The sequence below is a fragment of the Pelodiscus sinensis genome, chromosome 8 (assembly GCF_049634645.1).
Source record: "Pelodiscus sinensis isolate JC-2024 chromosome 8, ASM4963464v1, whole genome shotgun sequence".
In the NCBI taxonomy this organism is placed as follows: Eukaryota; Metazoa; Chordata; order Testudines; family Trionychidae; genus Pelodiscus; species Pelodiscus sinensis.
Window position 1 is genome coordinate 581978 of NC_134718.1, and position 13206 is coordinate 595183.

Consider the following 13206-nt stretch of genomic DNA (forward strand, 5'->3'; position numbering starts at 1 on the left):
TGCCCATAATATGAGGACCTGTGATGTGATGGAGACCTCGGGGATCTGGAGTGTCGTCTGGAATTAGAGGGCGATGGAGAATAGCACCGGTGGTAGTAATAGCATGAAGGTGAAGCATGCCGAGTATGGTGCATTGCAGGAGACTGGTAGCAAGTCATCCTAGGAGAGCAAGGCAGTGGAGAAGGTGGTTCCAGTGAAAATGTCTCCGGACCTGGACTGGGAGACGGGGTAGGAAGCCACTGTGCCCTCTCCCTCACTCTGCTCGACACGTGGATGGGCGATGCAGAGTGGGTCGACCTCCTTGACGGTGCCGTCCCATCAGGTTGTGCCGGTGCCACCTGGTACTGGTGGAAGCAGGAGTAATGGACACCAGAGATGAAATAGGTGCTGTGGTTCTCGGTGCCGAGAGCTCTGTAGGTGCCATGGCTCTCCGTGCTGGGGGTGAGGGCGGTGCCCTGATCCTTGGTGCCGAAGAAGACCCCCGACGTCGAGGGTCTCAGTGCCAAAGACTCCAGTGCCAGAGGCTGCGCCGCTGGAGTAACTGGGGGTATGTCTACACTACCCCCCTAGTTCGAACTAGGGTGGTAATGTAGGCAACCGGAGTTGCAAATGAAGCCCGGGATTTGAATTTCCCGGGCTTCATTTGCATCTTGCCGGGCGCCGCCATTTTTAAATGTCCGCTAGTGCGGACTCCGTGCTGCGTGGCTACACGCGGCACGGACTAGGTAGTTCGGAATAGGAAGCCTAGTCCAAACTACCTAGTCCGTGCCGCGTGTAGCCGCGTGAAGCCGCATGTAGCCGCGCGGCACGGACTAGGTAGTTTGGACTAGGCTTCCTATTCCCAACTACCTAGTCCGTGCCGCGTGTAGCCGCGTGAAGCCGCATGTAGCCGCGCGGCACGGACTAGGTAGTTTGGACTAGGCTTCCTATTCCCAACTACCTAGTCCGTGCCGCATGTAGCCGCGTGAAGCCGCATGTAGCCGCGCGGCACGGACTAGGTAGTTTGGACTAGGCTTCCTATTCCCAACTACCTAGTCCGTGCCGCGTGTAGCCGCGTGAAGCCGCATGTAGCCGCGCGGCACGGACTAGGTAGTTTGGACTAGGCTTCCTATTCCCAACTACCTAGTCCGTGCCGCGTGTAGCCGCGTGAAGCCGCATGTAGCCGCGCGGCACGGACTAGGTAGTTTGGACTAGGCTTCCTATTCCCAACTACCTAGTCCGTGCCGCGTGTAGCCACGCAGCACGGAGTCTGCACTAGCGGACATTTAAAAATGGCGGCGCCCGGCAAGATGCAAATGAAGCCCGGGAAATTCAAATCCCGGGCTTCATTTGCAACTCCGGTTGCCTACATTACCACCCTAGTTCGAACTAGGGTGGTAGTGTAGACATACCCTGACTTAGCCCGATGTGGTGTGCGTTCCAATGAACTTGGTGCCGATGCACTTCAGGCATGCTTGTCCTTCTCTGCCCTGAGGGTCACCACTAAGCCTGAGGCTGAGGTGCCCAGTTTGTCAGCCGTACTCACTCTTGATGGAAGAGAGCGAGATGGAGAGGAAGGCTTCTTCTTGTAAGCAGCCTTAGTCAGGACATGATGAGATGCCTCTGCCAGAGGGTCTGACTGTGGGGTGAGGGCTTTGTCAAAGAGACATATCTCACGCTCTCTGCGAGCTCTGGCCGTTAGCTTGGAACAGTGAGGGCATTACTGTGGGATGTGCCCCTCCCCGAGACATTGTATGCACGCCGAATGCCCGTCTGAAGCAGGCATGGAGTCCTTCCAAAGCGCGCACCTCTTAAAACGTGGGGAACCAGGCATTGTAGAAGACTAACTAAGTAACTATAAGAAAAATATTTAATTTGTTTTTGTTTAAAGTATATCTATATGTATATATATATAATCAACTAACTAAACTAAGAACTATTTCCACTAAAATGAGTTACTCCTTTCAGGTAAAAGAAAGAACAGGAAGGGGAGCTGTTACTCTGTCTGCGCCCAAAGACGGTTGGTAGGAACTGGCGAGCAGGACCGCGCAACTGGAAACGGTGCGAAAAGCTGGAAGATGGCCACCGCGCATGCGCGGTCTGGCAAACAACAGCTAGAAGATCTCTGATCTGCGGCGCCGGGATGGGACCCGACCCAGTTGAGCACCCATGCGGACACTACCCGAAGAAGTATGGATTGGAGAAATGGCCTGTAAGGTGGACAGAAAGCTGGCTAAATTGTCGGGCCCAGCGGGTGGTGATCAACGGCTCGATGTCAGGTTGGCAGTCGGTTTCTAGCGGAGTGCCCCAAGGATCAGTTCTAGGGCCAGTTTTGTTCAACATCTTTATTAATGACCTGGCCGAGGGGATGGATTGCACCCTCAGCAAGTTTGTGGATGACACTAAGCTAGGGGGAGAAGTAGATACGGAGATAGGGTCCAAAGTGACCTGGACAGATTAGAGGATTGGGCCACAAGAAATCTGATGAGGTTCAACAAGGACAAGTGCAGAGTCCTGTACTTGGGACGGAAGAATCCCAAGCATTGGTACAGGCTGGGGACCGACTGGCTAAGTAGCAGTTCAGCAGAAAAGGACCTGGGGGTTACAGTGGATGAGAAGCTGGATATGAGTCAACAGGGGCCCTTGTGGCCAAGCAGGCTAATGGCATATTAGGCTGCATTAAGAGGAGCATTGCCAGCAGATCTAGGGAAGTGATTATTCCCCTTTATTTGGCTCTGGTGAGGCCACATCTGGAGTATTGTGTCCAGTTCTGGGCCCCCCACTATAGAAAGGATGTGGACGCATTGGAGAGGGTCCAATGGAGGACGACCAAAATAATTAGGGGGCTGAAGCACATGACTTATGAGGAGAGGCTGAGGGACTTGGGCTTATTTAGTCTACAGAAGAGAAGAGTGAGGGGGGATTTGAGAGCAGCCTTCAGCTCCCTGAAGGGAGGTTCCAAAGAGGACGGAGAGAGGCTGTTCTCAGCAGTGACGGATGGCAGAACAAGGAGCAATGGACTCTAGTTACAATGGGGAAGGTCTAGGTTGGATATTAGGAAAAACTATTTCACTAGGAGGGTGGGGAAGCACTGGAATGGGTTCCTTAGGGAGGGGGTGGAATCTCCATCCCTAGAGGTTTTTAAGTCCTGGTGTCATGACCATGAGGGATAGCCAGCAGCCTGGAGACTAAAGGGTTAACTCTATCCCCTGTACCTAGCCAGGTAGCATTCAGCCAATAGAAATGCAGGTAGGAATTTCAAACTGAGACAAAGGAATTTTTCACTTTTTCCTCCTTTGTTTCTGAGCCAGTTTGCTCTCTAGATACTGGGGGAGACAGAAGACATGACTCTCTCCAAGAAAAAGACTCTTCATAATGTGTAAGTAGGGTAAAGTCTAGATCAGTGGTCTCCAACCTTTTTACACCCAAGATCACTTTTCAAATCTCAGAACAGGCAAAGATCTACCACCCCGCCCCTTCCTTGAAGCCCCTCCCCTTCCTTGAAGCACCACCCTCTCTATTCTCCTCCTGTCCATCACTTGCTATCCCCAGCCCTCACTTACACACTCTGATAAACAGTTTATTTTTAAATTATGAGATACATACAATTAAAATCACGTGTTTATAGTTATGAAATAAATGGTCTGTTTTTTATTCATGCTAGTTAAATCTAAAATGAAGCATTTATAATTATACATTTTGTGGGGACAGAGAACTGTGGCTGGGGGCAGGGGAGAGGGAACAGGGTGCTGGGAGGGCAGAGGACAGGAGTCTGCAGCAGGGGACAGAGTGCCAGTGGGGACAGAGTTCGGGGAGTGGGGACGCGAATGGGGACAGAAATCAGGGAGTGGGGACAGGGGAGTGGGATGCCAGTGGAGGCAGAGAGTCCCCTGCATCTCCCTCCTCCCAGCATTCCCCCCCCCGGAAACCAGCGCGTGCCTTCCCAGGGGGCCGACCCCCCCACCCGCGCAGGGAAGCCCTGCGCACGTGCGCCTGCCCCAGGGCCAAACCCCCCCGCGCAGGAAAGCCTCGCGCGCGCGCGCCTGCCCAGGGGACCAACCCCCCCCCACCTGCGGAGGGAAAGCCATGCGCGCACGCGCCTGCCCCGGGACCAAACCACCCCACGCAGGGAAGCCCCGTGCGTGCCTGCCCCAGGGCCAACTCCCCCTTCCACGCAGGGAAGCCCTGCGCACGCTCACCTGCCCCAGGGCCAACCCCCCGCCGCCTTCCCGTGCAGGAAAGCTTCGCGCACGCCTGCCCAGGGAGCCGACCCCCCTACCCGTGCCGGGAAGCCCCGCGGGCACTTGTCCCGCGCCAACCCCCTCCCCGCGCCGGGAAGCCCCAGGGCCAAATCCCAGCGCGCCGGAAGCCGACACTACCTCTGTCTTCTCTGGAGGTAAGTAGTGGGGCGGGAGGGAAATGGGGGTGGGGCTTACAGGACGCCTCACGAGCGACTGGTCAAGGCCTCGAGATCGACCAGTAGCTCGCGAGCGACCGGTTGGTGACCACGGGTCTAGAGAAATCCCTCAGGTTTTATTGTTTTTTGGTTTGGGAATTTGGATCTGATGTCTGTGCTGTTAGAAATGGGGTTTCCTCTCTTTTGTACCTAAGTCCTGAGCACATGGGGGTCCCCCATGAGTATATTAATTGGTGACTTTTTCCATCTAGTCATTACGCTTGCAACAGTAGTATTGTTTTAATAATAAAAGTTCTTTCTTTTTTTAATTAATCTGGTATTGGTTCATTTCTGTGTCCTGGACAATCTGTCTGTGGGATCTACAGGCCTCTAACGAGGAGACAGGTACCACAGACTGCAACTTGTATTTTCTCTTTTCCTTTCAAGCTCTTTGGAGAAAAGAGCTTGGGGTGCCCTGGGGTTCGGTTCAAGTGTCCACCCCTGTTTGTGGGTTCAAAAGTACTTGATGGTGGCAGCGGATTCCCCCAAATCCGGGTATTAGGATTTGGGGGGGAGTTTTTGTACCAAAGCCTGGAGAGATCAGGTCTTGGGGTTGCTTTTGTGGGCCCCCACGTCTGCATTCATCATGCCAGAGTGGGGAATTAGCCTTGACACCTAACTTGACAAAGCCCTGGCTGGGATACTTTAGTTGGGTTGGTCCTGCTTTGGGCAGGGGGCTGGACTCAATGACCTGAGGTCTCTTCCAGCCCTAGGGTTCTATGATTCTATGATAACAGACCTCGGCAGCCTGAGCTGACAAGCAGCTGGCTTTTAGCTCAAACAGTAGAGCAGGGGTCTCCAACCATTTTAAGCACAAGATCACTTTTTGAATTTAAGTGCAGTCCAAGATCTACCTCAAATATAAATACCCTTGTCCCGCCTCCCTCCTGTCCCTTCTCCGAAGCCCCTCCCTCTCTTGCCCATCCTTCCTCACTTTCATCAGGCTGGGGCAGAGGGTTGGGGTGCAGGCTCTGGTCTTGGATGAAGGGCTCTGGAGTGCGAGAGGGGCTCTGAGCTGCTCTTGGGGCAAGCAGTTGGGATGTAGGAGGGGGTTCTAGGTGCAGGCTCTGGGACATGCCTAGGGTAAGAGTTCAAGCTGGGGGCTCCAGCAGGGCCCTGCCTATCTCAGGTAGCTCCTGGGTGGGGGTGCAGTGGGGCTAAGGCAGGCTCACCCCTGCCCAGGCCCTGCACCACTCTCAAAAGCAAGCAGCAAATTTTCTCCATCCCAAGTCCTGTTGTGCCCCCCTCTCTGCTCTGTGGAGAAAGGATACAGAGTGGGAGGGGGCACCTTGACATCAGCATCCTCCTCTCCCTCCCCTGCCCTGCGCAGAAAGCAGGAGGCTCCCCAGGGGAAGGGGCAGTTCCAAGGCAAAGGGCAGGCGATGCGCAGCAGTGGGGGGAGGCGCAGCTGAAGTGCTCGCACTCGATAGCCTCTTGGCCAAACCAGTCAGGATCACCTGCCAAAGGCTCCAAGATCTACCAGCAGATCCCGGTCGACTGGTTGGTGACCACTGCAGTAGAGGCTCCTACACTAAGCTCCAGAACTCCCAGGTGTGAGTCCGCCTGGTGGTGGTTACACTGTGTTGTGGGAAGAGCTGATCCCTGCCCATTGCCTCTTGAACTGCAGGGAGCAGCATAATGAGTAGTTCTGTGCTGAGGAAAGTCAAAGCAGCGCAGCTGTCTCTCCAGCCCTCCTTCTGCAGCAGCAGCCTGCCTGCCTCTTGCTTCCTAGCAGGGCAGAACAAGAGCACTCCTGCGATTTGCTCTTTGTTTTCTCCTGAAACGGAGAAGCTCACTCCGCTGTCAGATACTTCCCAGAGCTCTGGAAGGGGAGAGGCGCAGGCCTGCAGGGCAGCAGAGATCACAAAACACTGAGCAGAGTCATTAGGCGGGCATTGTGGGACACTGGTGGAAGCCAATTCTCTCAACAAAACAAACAACAGAGTCCACACTGGCTCTTTGCTGACAATAAAGGGACGGGAAAAGACAAAAATCTCTTGTAGGGGAGGAAATTTTTTGTCACTGATACTGGGTGTTTTTCCCCAACAAAAGTGGCATTATAGTGTAAATGCTCTCGCTGTTTTGGTGCCAAAAGGCAGATTTTGCTGACAAAATTTCAGGCTACCCACTCCCGTGGCTTTCAGTTTGGGGAGGCAACACCCACCTTTGCCCCCCAAACTCCATCTATGCCCCTAAACACACACCTGACTCTTAGCCCATCAGAACACTCCTTCCCTTAAACACACACCTGACTCTTAGCCCATCAGAACACTCCTTCCCTTAAACACATACCTGACCCTTAACCTCCCAGAGCACAGCCCCTCACCCCATATCCCCAGGACACACCCCCTGCACACACCCTCACCCCATATCCCCCAGGGCCTGCTCCCCCTGCACACAGCCTCACCCCATATCCCCCAGGGCACTCACCCCCTGCACACACCCTCACCCCATATCCCCCAGGGCCTGCTCCCCCTGCACACAGCCTCACCCCATATCCCCCAGGGCACTCACCCCCCTGCACACACCCTCACCCCATATCCCCCAGGACACACCCCCTGCACACACCCTCACCCCATATCCCCAAGGACACACCCCCTGCACACACCCTCACCCCATATCCCCCAGGACACTCACCCCCTGCACACACCCTCACCCCATATCCCCCAGGGCACTCACCCCCTGCACACACCCTCACCCCATATCCCCCAGGACACACCCCCTGCACACACCCTCACCCCATATCCCCCAGGACACTCACCCCCCTGCACACACCCTCACCCCATATCCCCCAGGGCCTGCTCCCCCTGCACACACCCTCATCCCATATCCCCCAGGACACTCACCCCCCTGCACACACCCTCACCCCATATCCCCCAGGGCCTGCTCCCCCTGCACACACCCTCACCCCATATCCCCCAGGGCACTCACCCCCTGCACACACCCTCACCCCTTATCCCCCAGGGCACTCACCCCCTGCACACACCCTCACCCCGTATCCCCCAGGGCACTCACCCCCCTGCACACACCCTCACCCCATATCCCTCAGGGCACTCACCCCCTGCACACACCCTCACCCCTTATCCCCCAGGGCACTCACCCCCTGCACACACCCTCACCCCATATCCCCCAGGGCACTCACCCCCTGCACACACCCTCACCCCTTATCCCCCAGGGCACTCACCCCCTGCACACACCCTCACCCCATATCCCCCAGGGCACTCACCCCCTGCACACACCCTCACCCCATATCCCTCAGGGCACTCACCCCCTGCACACACCCTCACTCCATATCCCCCAGGGCACTCACCCCCTGCACACAACCTCACCCCATATCCCCCAGGGCACTCACCCCCTGCACACACCTTCACCCCATATTCCCCAGGGCACTCACCCCCCTGCACACACCCTCACCCCATATCCCTCAGGGCACTCACCCCCCTGCACACACCCTCACCCCATATCCCCCAGGGCACTCACCCCCTGCACACACCTTCACCCCATATCCCCCAGGGCACTCACCCCCCTGCACACAACCTCACCCCATATCCCCCAGGGCACTCACCTCCTGCACACACCTTCACCCCATATCCCCCAGGGCCTTCTCCCCCTGCACAAACCCTCACCCCGTATCCCCCAGGGCACTCACCCCCCTGCACACACATTCACCCCGTATCCCCCAGGGCACTCACCCCCCTGCACACACCCTCACCCCGCATCCCCCAGGACACTCACCCCCTGCACACACCCTCACCCCATATCCCTCAGGGCACTCACCCCCTGCACACACCTTCACCCCATATCCCCCAGGGTCTTCTCCCCCTGCACACAACCTCACCCCGTATCCCCCAGGGCACTCACCCCCTGCACACACCCTCACCCCATATCCCTCAGGGCACTCACCCCCTGCACACACCCTCACCCCATATCCCCCAGGGCACTCACCCCCTGCACACACCCTCACCCCGTATCCCCCAGGACACTCACCCCCTGTGCACCCTAACCCCACCCCCAAGCCTCACCCCATGCTATACTCCAGAGCATCCTCCCCAGGTGCTAGCAGAGTCCCTGACTCCAGACAACACTGAGGTAAAGCAGCTGCCTCCCCACACAGTGCAGAACGGGCCCTGGGGCTGGTCACCCTTCTCCAGAGGGCAGCATGCCGTGCCCCTTGGCTCTGGGTGCAGGTGCAAGGCCAGGCCCCTGGCTGCTCTTCTCACAGCTGCCGTGAGCTCAGATGGTTGGACTGTTCTGGGAGTGCAGTGCCCAGCACACGGGCCGGAGCCCCACGGAGCCCCTCGGCCCTGGCCTCATGCCCTTGGAAAACCAGAGCCCCAACCTGGACCTTTGGCCTGGTGTTTTCTGCTCGCCCCCTGAATCTGTGCGCCCCTACCCGAGGGGAACATGCAGCCGCTCACCCAAAAGATGGAGCCACAGAACTCCTCCAGCAGCGCTGGCATGGCCTAGGCTTTCAGAGCCCACAGCTCCCTCCTCTTTGCTGGCTGCACGGCTGTATTATTAGCCCTGAACGGCCAAGCAGGGTAAAAGTCCCCAAACAGCCCGAGGAGGAGCGTGAGATCAGATCCCTGATGACAAGGCAGTTAATTGTTAACTCACTCTTGCACCATGCCCCAAATCAAGCTTTTACCCAGAGTCCCCAGGCCGGCAGACCCCAGTTGGGAACCCCACAGAGCCCCAGCCATCAGCTAATTCAGATCAGGGTACGTCCATATTGCAACTGAAAACCTGCAGCTGGGGAGCAGCCAGCTGGCTCTGTCTCATGGGAGTTTCATTGCTAGAGCCCTGCAAACCCGCTATATCCGCTGCAAAGCCGTGGCTCATTTCTGCAGATACAGACGCAAATGTGGATATAAAATTGTGCATCTGCGCAAGCCTCTATTGATTGCCTGTAGGTGCTGGGCTGGAGCCCAGGCTCCAGGACTCTGTGGGGTGGGAGGGCACCAGACTGTGGGGTGCAGCCATAGCCCAAATCTCAACACTGCCATTCAATACCCTCCTAGCCCAAACTCAAGCCAGCGGGCCGGGTCCAGAGCAGACACACACTCAGGGAACAGCTGACCAGAGCTAGAGTAGACACTGGGTCAGACCAAAGGTCCATCCAGCTCAGTGTCCTGTCTGCCCACAGTGGCTAATGCCAGGTGCTCCAGAAAGAGTGAGACACGATAGGTAATCCTCAGAAAAAGTGAGACACGATAGGTAATCCTTCTACCAGAGAAGCTGTTCTGGATTTGGTTTTAACAAATAGGGAGGAACTAGTTGAGAACTTGAAAGTGGAAGACAGCATAGGGGACAGTGATCACGAAATAATAGAGTTCATGATCTTAAGGAAAGGTAGAAGGGAGACCAGCACAATTGAGGTAATGGATTTCAAGAAGGCAGATTTTGATAAGCTCAGAGAACTTGTAGGTAAGATCCCATGGGAAGCAAGACTGAAGGGGAAAACAACTGAGGAGAGTTGGAAGTATTTCAAAGGGACGTTGTTAAGGGCCCAAAAGCAAACAATTCCGCTGTGTAGGAAAGATAGAAAATATGGCAAAAGACCAGCTTGGCTTAACAAGGAGATCTTGCATGATCTCAAAATAAAAAAGGAGTCCTATAAAAAATGGAAACTAGGACAACTAACAAAGGATGAATATAGGCAAGCAACACGGGAATGCAGGGGCAAGATTAGAAAGGCAAAGGCACAAAATGAGATCAAACTAGCTACAGGCATAAAGGGAAACAAGAAGACCTTTTATAAATACATTAAAAGCAAGAGGAAGACCAAGGACAGGGTAGGCCCACTGCTTAGTGAGGAGGGAGAAGCAGTAACAGGGAACTTGGAAATGGTGGAGATGCTCAATGACTTCTTTGTTTCGGTCTTCACCGAGAAGTCTGGAGGTGTGCCTAACGTAGTGAATACAAGCAGAGAGAGGGTAAGTTTAGAAGATAGGATACACAAAGAACAAGTCAAAAATCACTTAGGAAAGTTAGATGTCAGCAAGTCACCAGGTCCTGATGAAATGCATCCCAGGATACTCAAGGAGCTGATAGAGGAGGTATCTGAGCCTTTAGCTATGATCTTTGAAAAATCATGGCAGACAGGGGAGATTCCAGAAGACTGGAAAAGGGCAAATATTGTGCCCATCTATAAAAAGGGGAATAAGAACAACCCAGGAAACTACAGACCGGTCAGTTTAACGTCTGTCCCAGGGAAGATAATGGAGCAGGTAATTAAGGAAATCATATGCAAACAATTGGAAGGTAATAAAGTGATAGGGAATAGCCAGCATGGGTTTGTGAAGAACAAGTCATGCCAAACTAATCTGATAGCTTTCTTTGATAAGATAACGAGCCTTGTGGATAAGGGAGAAGCGGTGGATGTCATATACCTAGACTTTAGTAAGGCATTTGATACGGTCTCGCATGATATTCTTATTGATAAACTAGGCAAATATAACTTAGATAGGGCCACGATAAGGTGGGTGCATAATTGGCTGGATAACCGTAGTCAGAGAGTTGTTGTTAACGGTTCTAAATCCTGCTGGAAAGGGATAACAAGTGGAGTTCCACAAGGGTCTGTTTTGGGACCCGTACTGTTCAATATCTTCATCAATGATGTAGATATTGGGATAGAGAGTACGCTTATTAAGTTTGCAGATGATACCAAACTGGGTGGGGTTGCGACTTCTTTGGAGGATAGGGACATAATTCAAAATGACCTTAGCAAGTTAGAGAAATGGTCAGAGGTAAACAGGATGAAGTTTAATAAAGAGAAATGCAAAGTGCTCCACTTAGGAAGGAACAATCAGTTCCATACATAAAAGATGGGAAGCGACTGTCTAGGAAGGAGCATGGCGGAAAGGGATCTAGGGGTCATAGTGGACCACAAGTTGAATATGAGTCAACAGTGTGATGCTGTTGCAAAAAAAGCAAATATGATTCTAGGTTGTATCAACAGGTGTGTTGTAAGCAAAACTCGTGAAGTCATTCTGCCACTCTACTCTGCACTAGTTAGGCCTCAGCTGGAGTACTGTGTCCAGTTCTGGGCGCCACATTTCAAGAAAGATGTGGAGAAATTGGAAAGGGTACAGAGAAGAGTGACAAGAATGATTAAAGGTTTAGAGAACATGACCTATGAAGCCAGGCTTCATGAACTGGGCTTGTTTAGTTTGGAAAAAAGAAGATTAAGGGGGGACATGATAGTGGTTTTCAAATATCTAAAAGGGTGTCACAAGGAGGAAGGTGAAAATTTGTTCCTCTTGGTTTCTGAGGACAGGACAAGGAGTAATGGGCTTAAAGTGCAGCAGGGGAGGTTTAGATTGGACATTAGGAAAAAATTCCTAACTGTCAGGGTGGTCAAATATTGGAATAAATTGCCAAGGGAGCTGGTGGAATCTCCCTCTCTGGAGATATTTAAGAACAGGTTAGATAGACATCTGTCAGGGATGGTGTAGACGGAGCTTGGTCCTGCCTTGAGGGTGGGGGGCTGGACTCGATGACCTCTCGAGGTCCCTTCCAGTCCTGTTATTCTATGATTCTATGATTCTATGTGATCCCTCCCCAGCTCCAGACAATTAGAAGCCAAGGACACAATCCCTACCATCCTGGCTAATAGCCATTGAGGGACCTAACCTCCATTAATCTATCTAGCTCTTTTCTGAACCCTGTGAAAGTCCTAGTTCTCACAACCTCCTCTAGCAAGGAGTTCCACAGGTTGACTGTGCACTGCATGAAGAAAAACTTCCTTTTGTTTGTTTTAAACCTGCTACCTATTAATTTCATTTGGTGGCCCCTAGTTCTTATGTGATGGGAACAAGTAAATAACTTTGCTTATTCACTTTTCCCACACAGTCATGATTTTATAGACCTCTATCATATTCCCCCTCAGTCTCCTCTTTTCCAAGCTGAAAAGTCCCAGTCTTTTTAATCTCTCCTCATATGGGACCCGTTCCAAACCCCTCAGCATTTTTGTTACCCTTCTCTGAACCTTTTCCAGTGCCAATATATCTTTTTTGAGATGAGGCGACTACATCTGTATGCAGTATTCAAGATATGGATGTACCATGGTTTTATATAGAGGTAATAAAATGTTCTCTGTCTTATTTTCTATCCCTTTTCAATGGAAAAACTTTAAAAAAGCATTGAATAGTCTTGCAGCACCTTAGAGACCAACAAAACATGGAGATGGTATCATGAGCTTTCGTGGGCACAACCCACTTCTTCAGATGACTGGAGTTATTCAAAATCCAGTTTCTAAATAAAAAGGAGACTGGAGGGGGGAGGGAAGGGGAAAGGGTGTCCATGCTACATTACAGGGGACTGGACTTGATCTCTCAAGGTCCCTTCCAGTTTGGTTATGTCTACACTACAAGGGTTTTGTGCAAAAACAGCCAGTGGACCATCCACACCTCAAGCACATTTTTGCGCAAGTAAATTGGCAGAACAGAGGGTTCTTTTGCTGGTAGAGTTATTCCTCTCCTCATCAGAGCTTTCTTGTGCAAGAGTGTCCATGCAGTGTGGACGCTTTCTTGCGCAAAGGCACATCGCTTTCGCAATGCGCTTTGAGGTCTGGACGCGCTTTTGTACAAGAAGTTTCTGCAAAAGATTTCTTCTGCAAAAGGCTTCTTGCGCAAAAACCCTGCAGTGTAGATAGTCTAAGCCTGCTAGTATTCTAGTGATAGAAATGTAGCCGTGTTAGTCTGGGGTAGTTGAAGCAAAATGCAGGACAATGTAGCACTTTAAAGACTAACAAGATGGTTTATTAGATG

General features: G+C 52.8%; 1 protein-coding gene across 1 annotated transcript in view; it reads right to left on the reverse strand.

Annotated features, from left to right (window-relative positions):
• ABCC2 (ATP binding cassette subfamily C member 2) overlaps nucleotides 1-8995 on the reverse strand; it is an 84339-nt gene extending 75344 nt beyond the window's left edge. The window contains 1 exon segment of the mRNA XM_075934449.1: nucleotides 8854-8995. Within this exon segment, the coding sequence (XP_075790564.1) occupies nucleotides 8854-8895 (42 nt within the window). The 5' untranslated portion in view covers nucleotides 8896-8995.
• Nucleotides 8996-13206: the final 4211 nt, after the last annotated feature.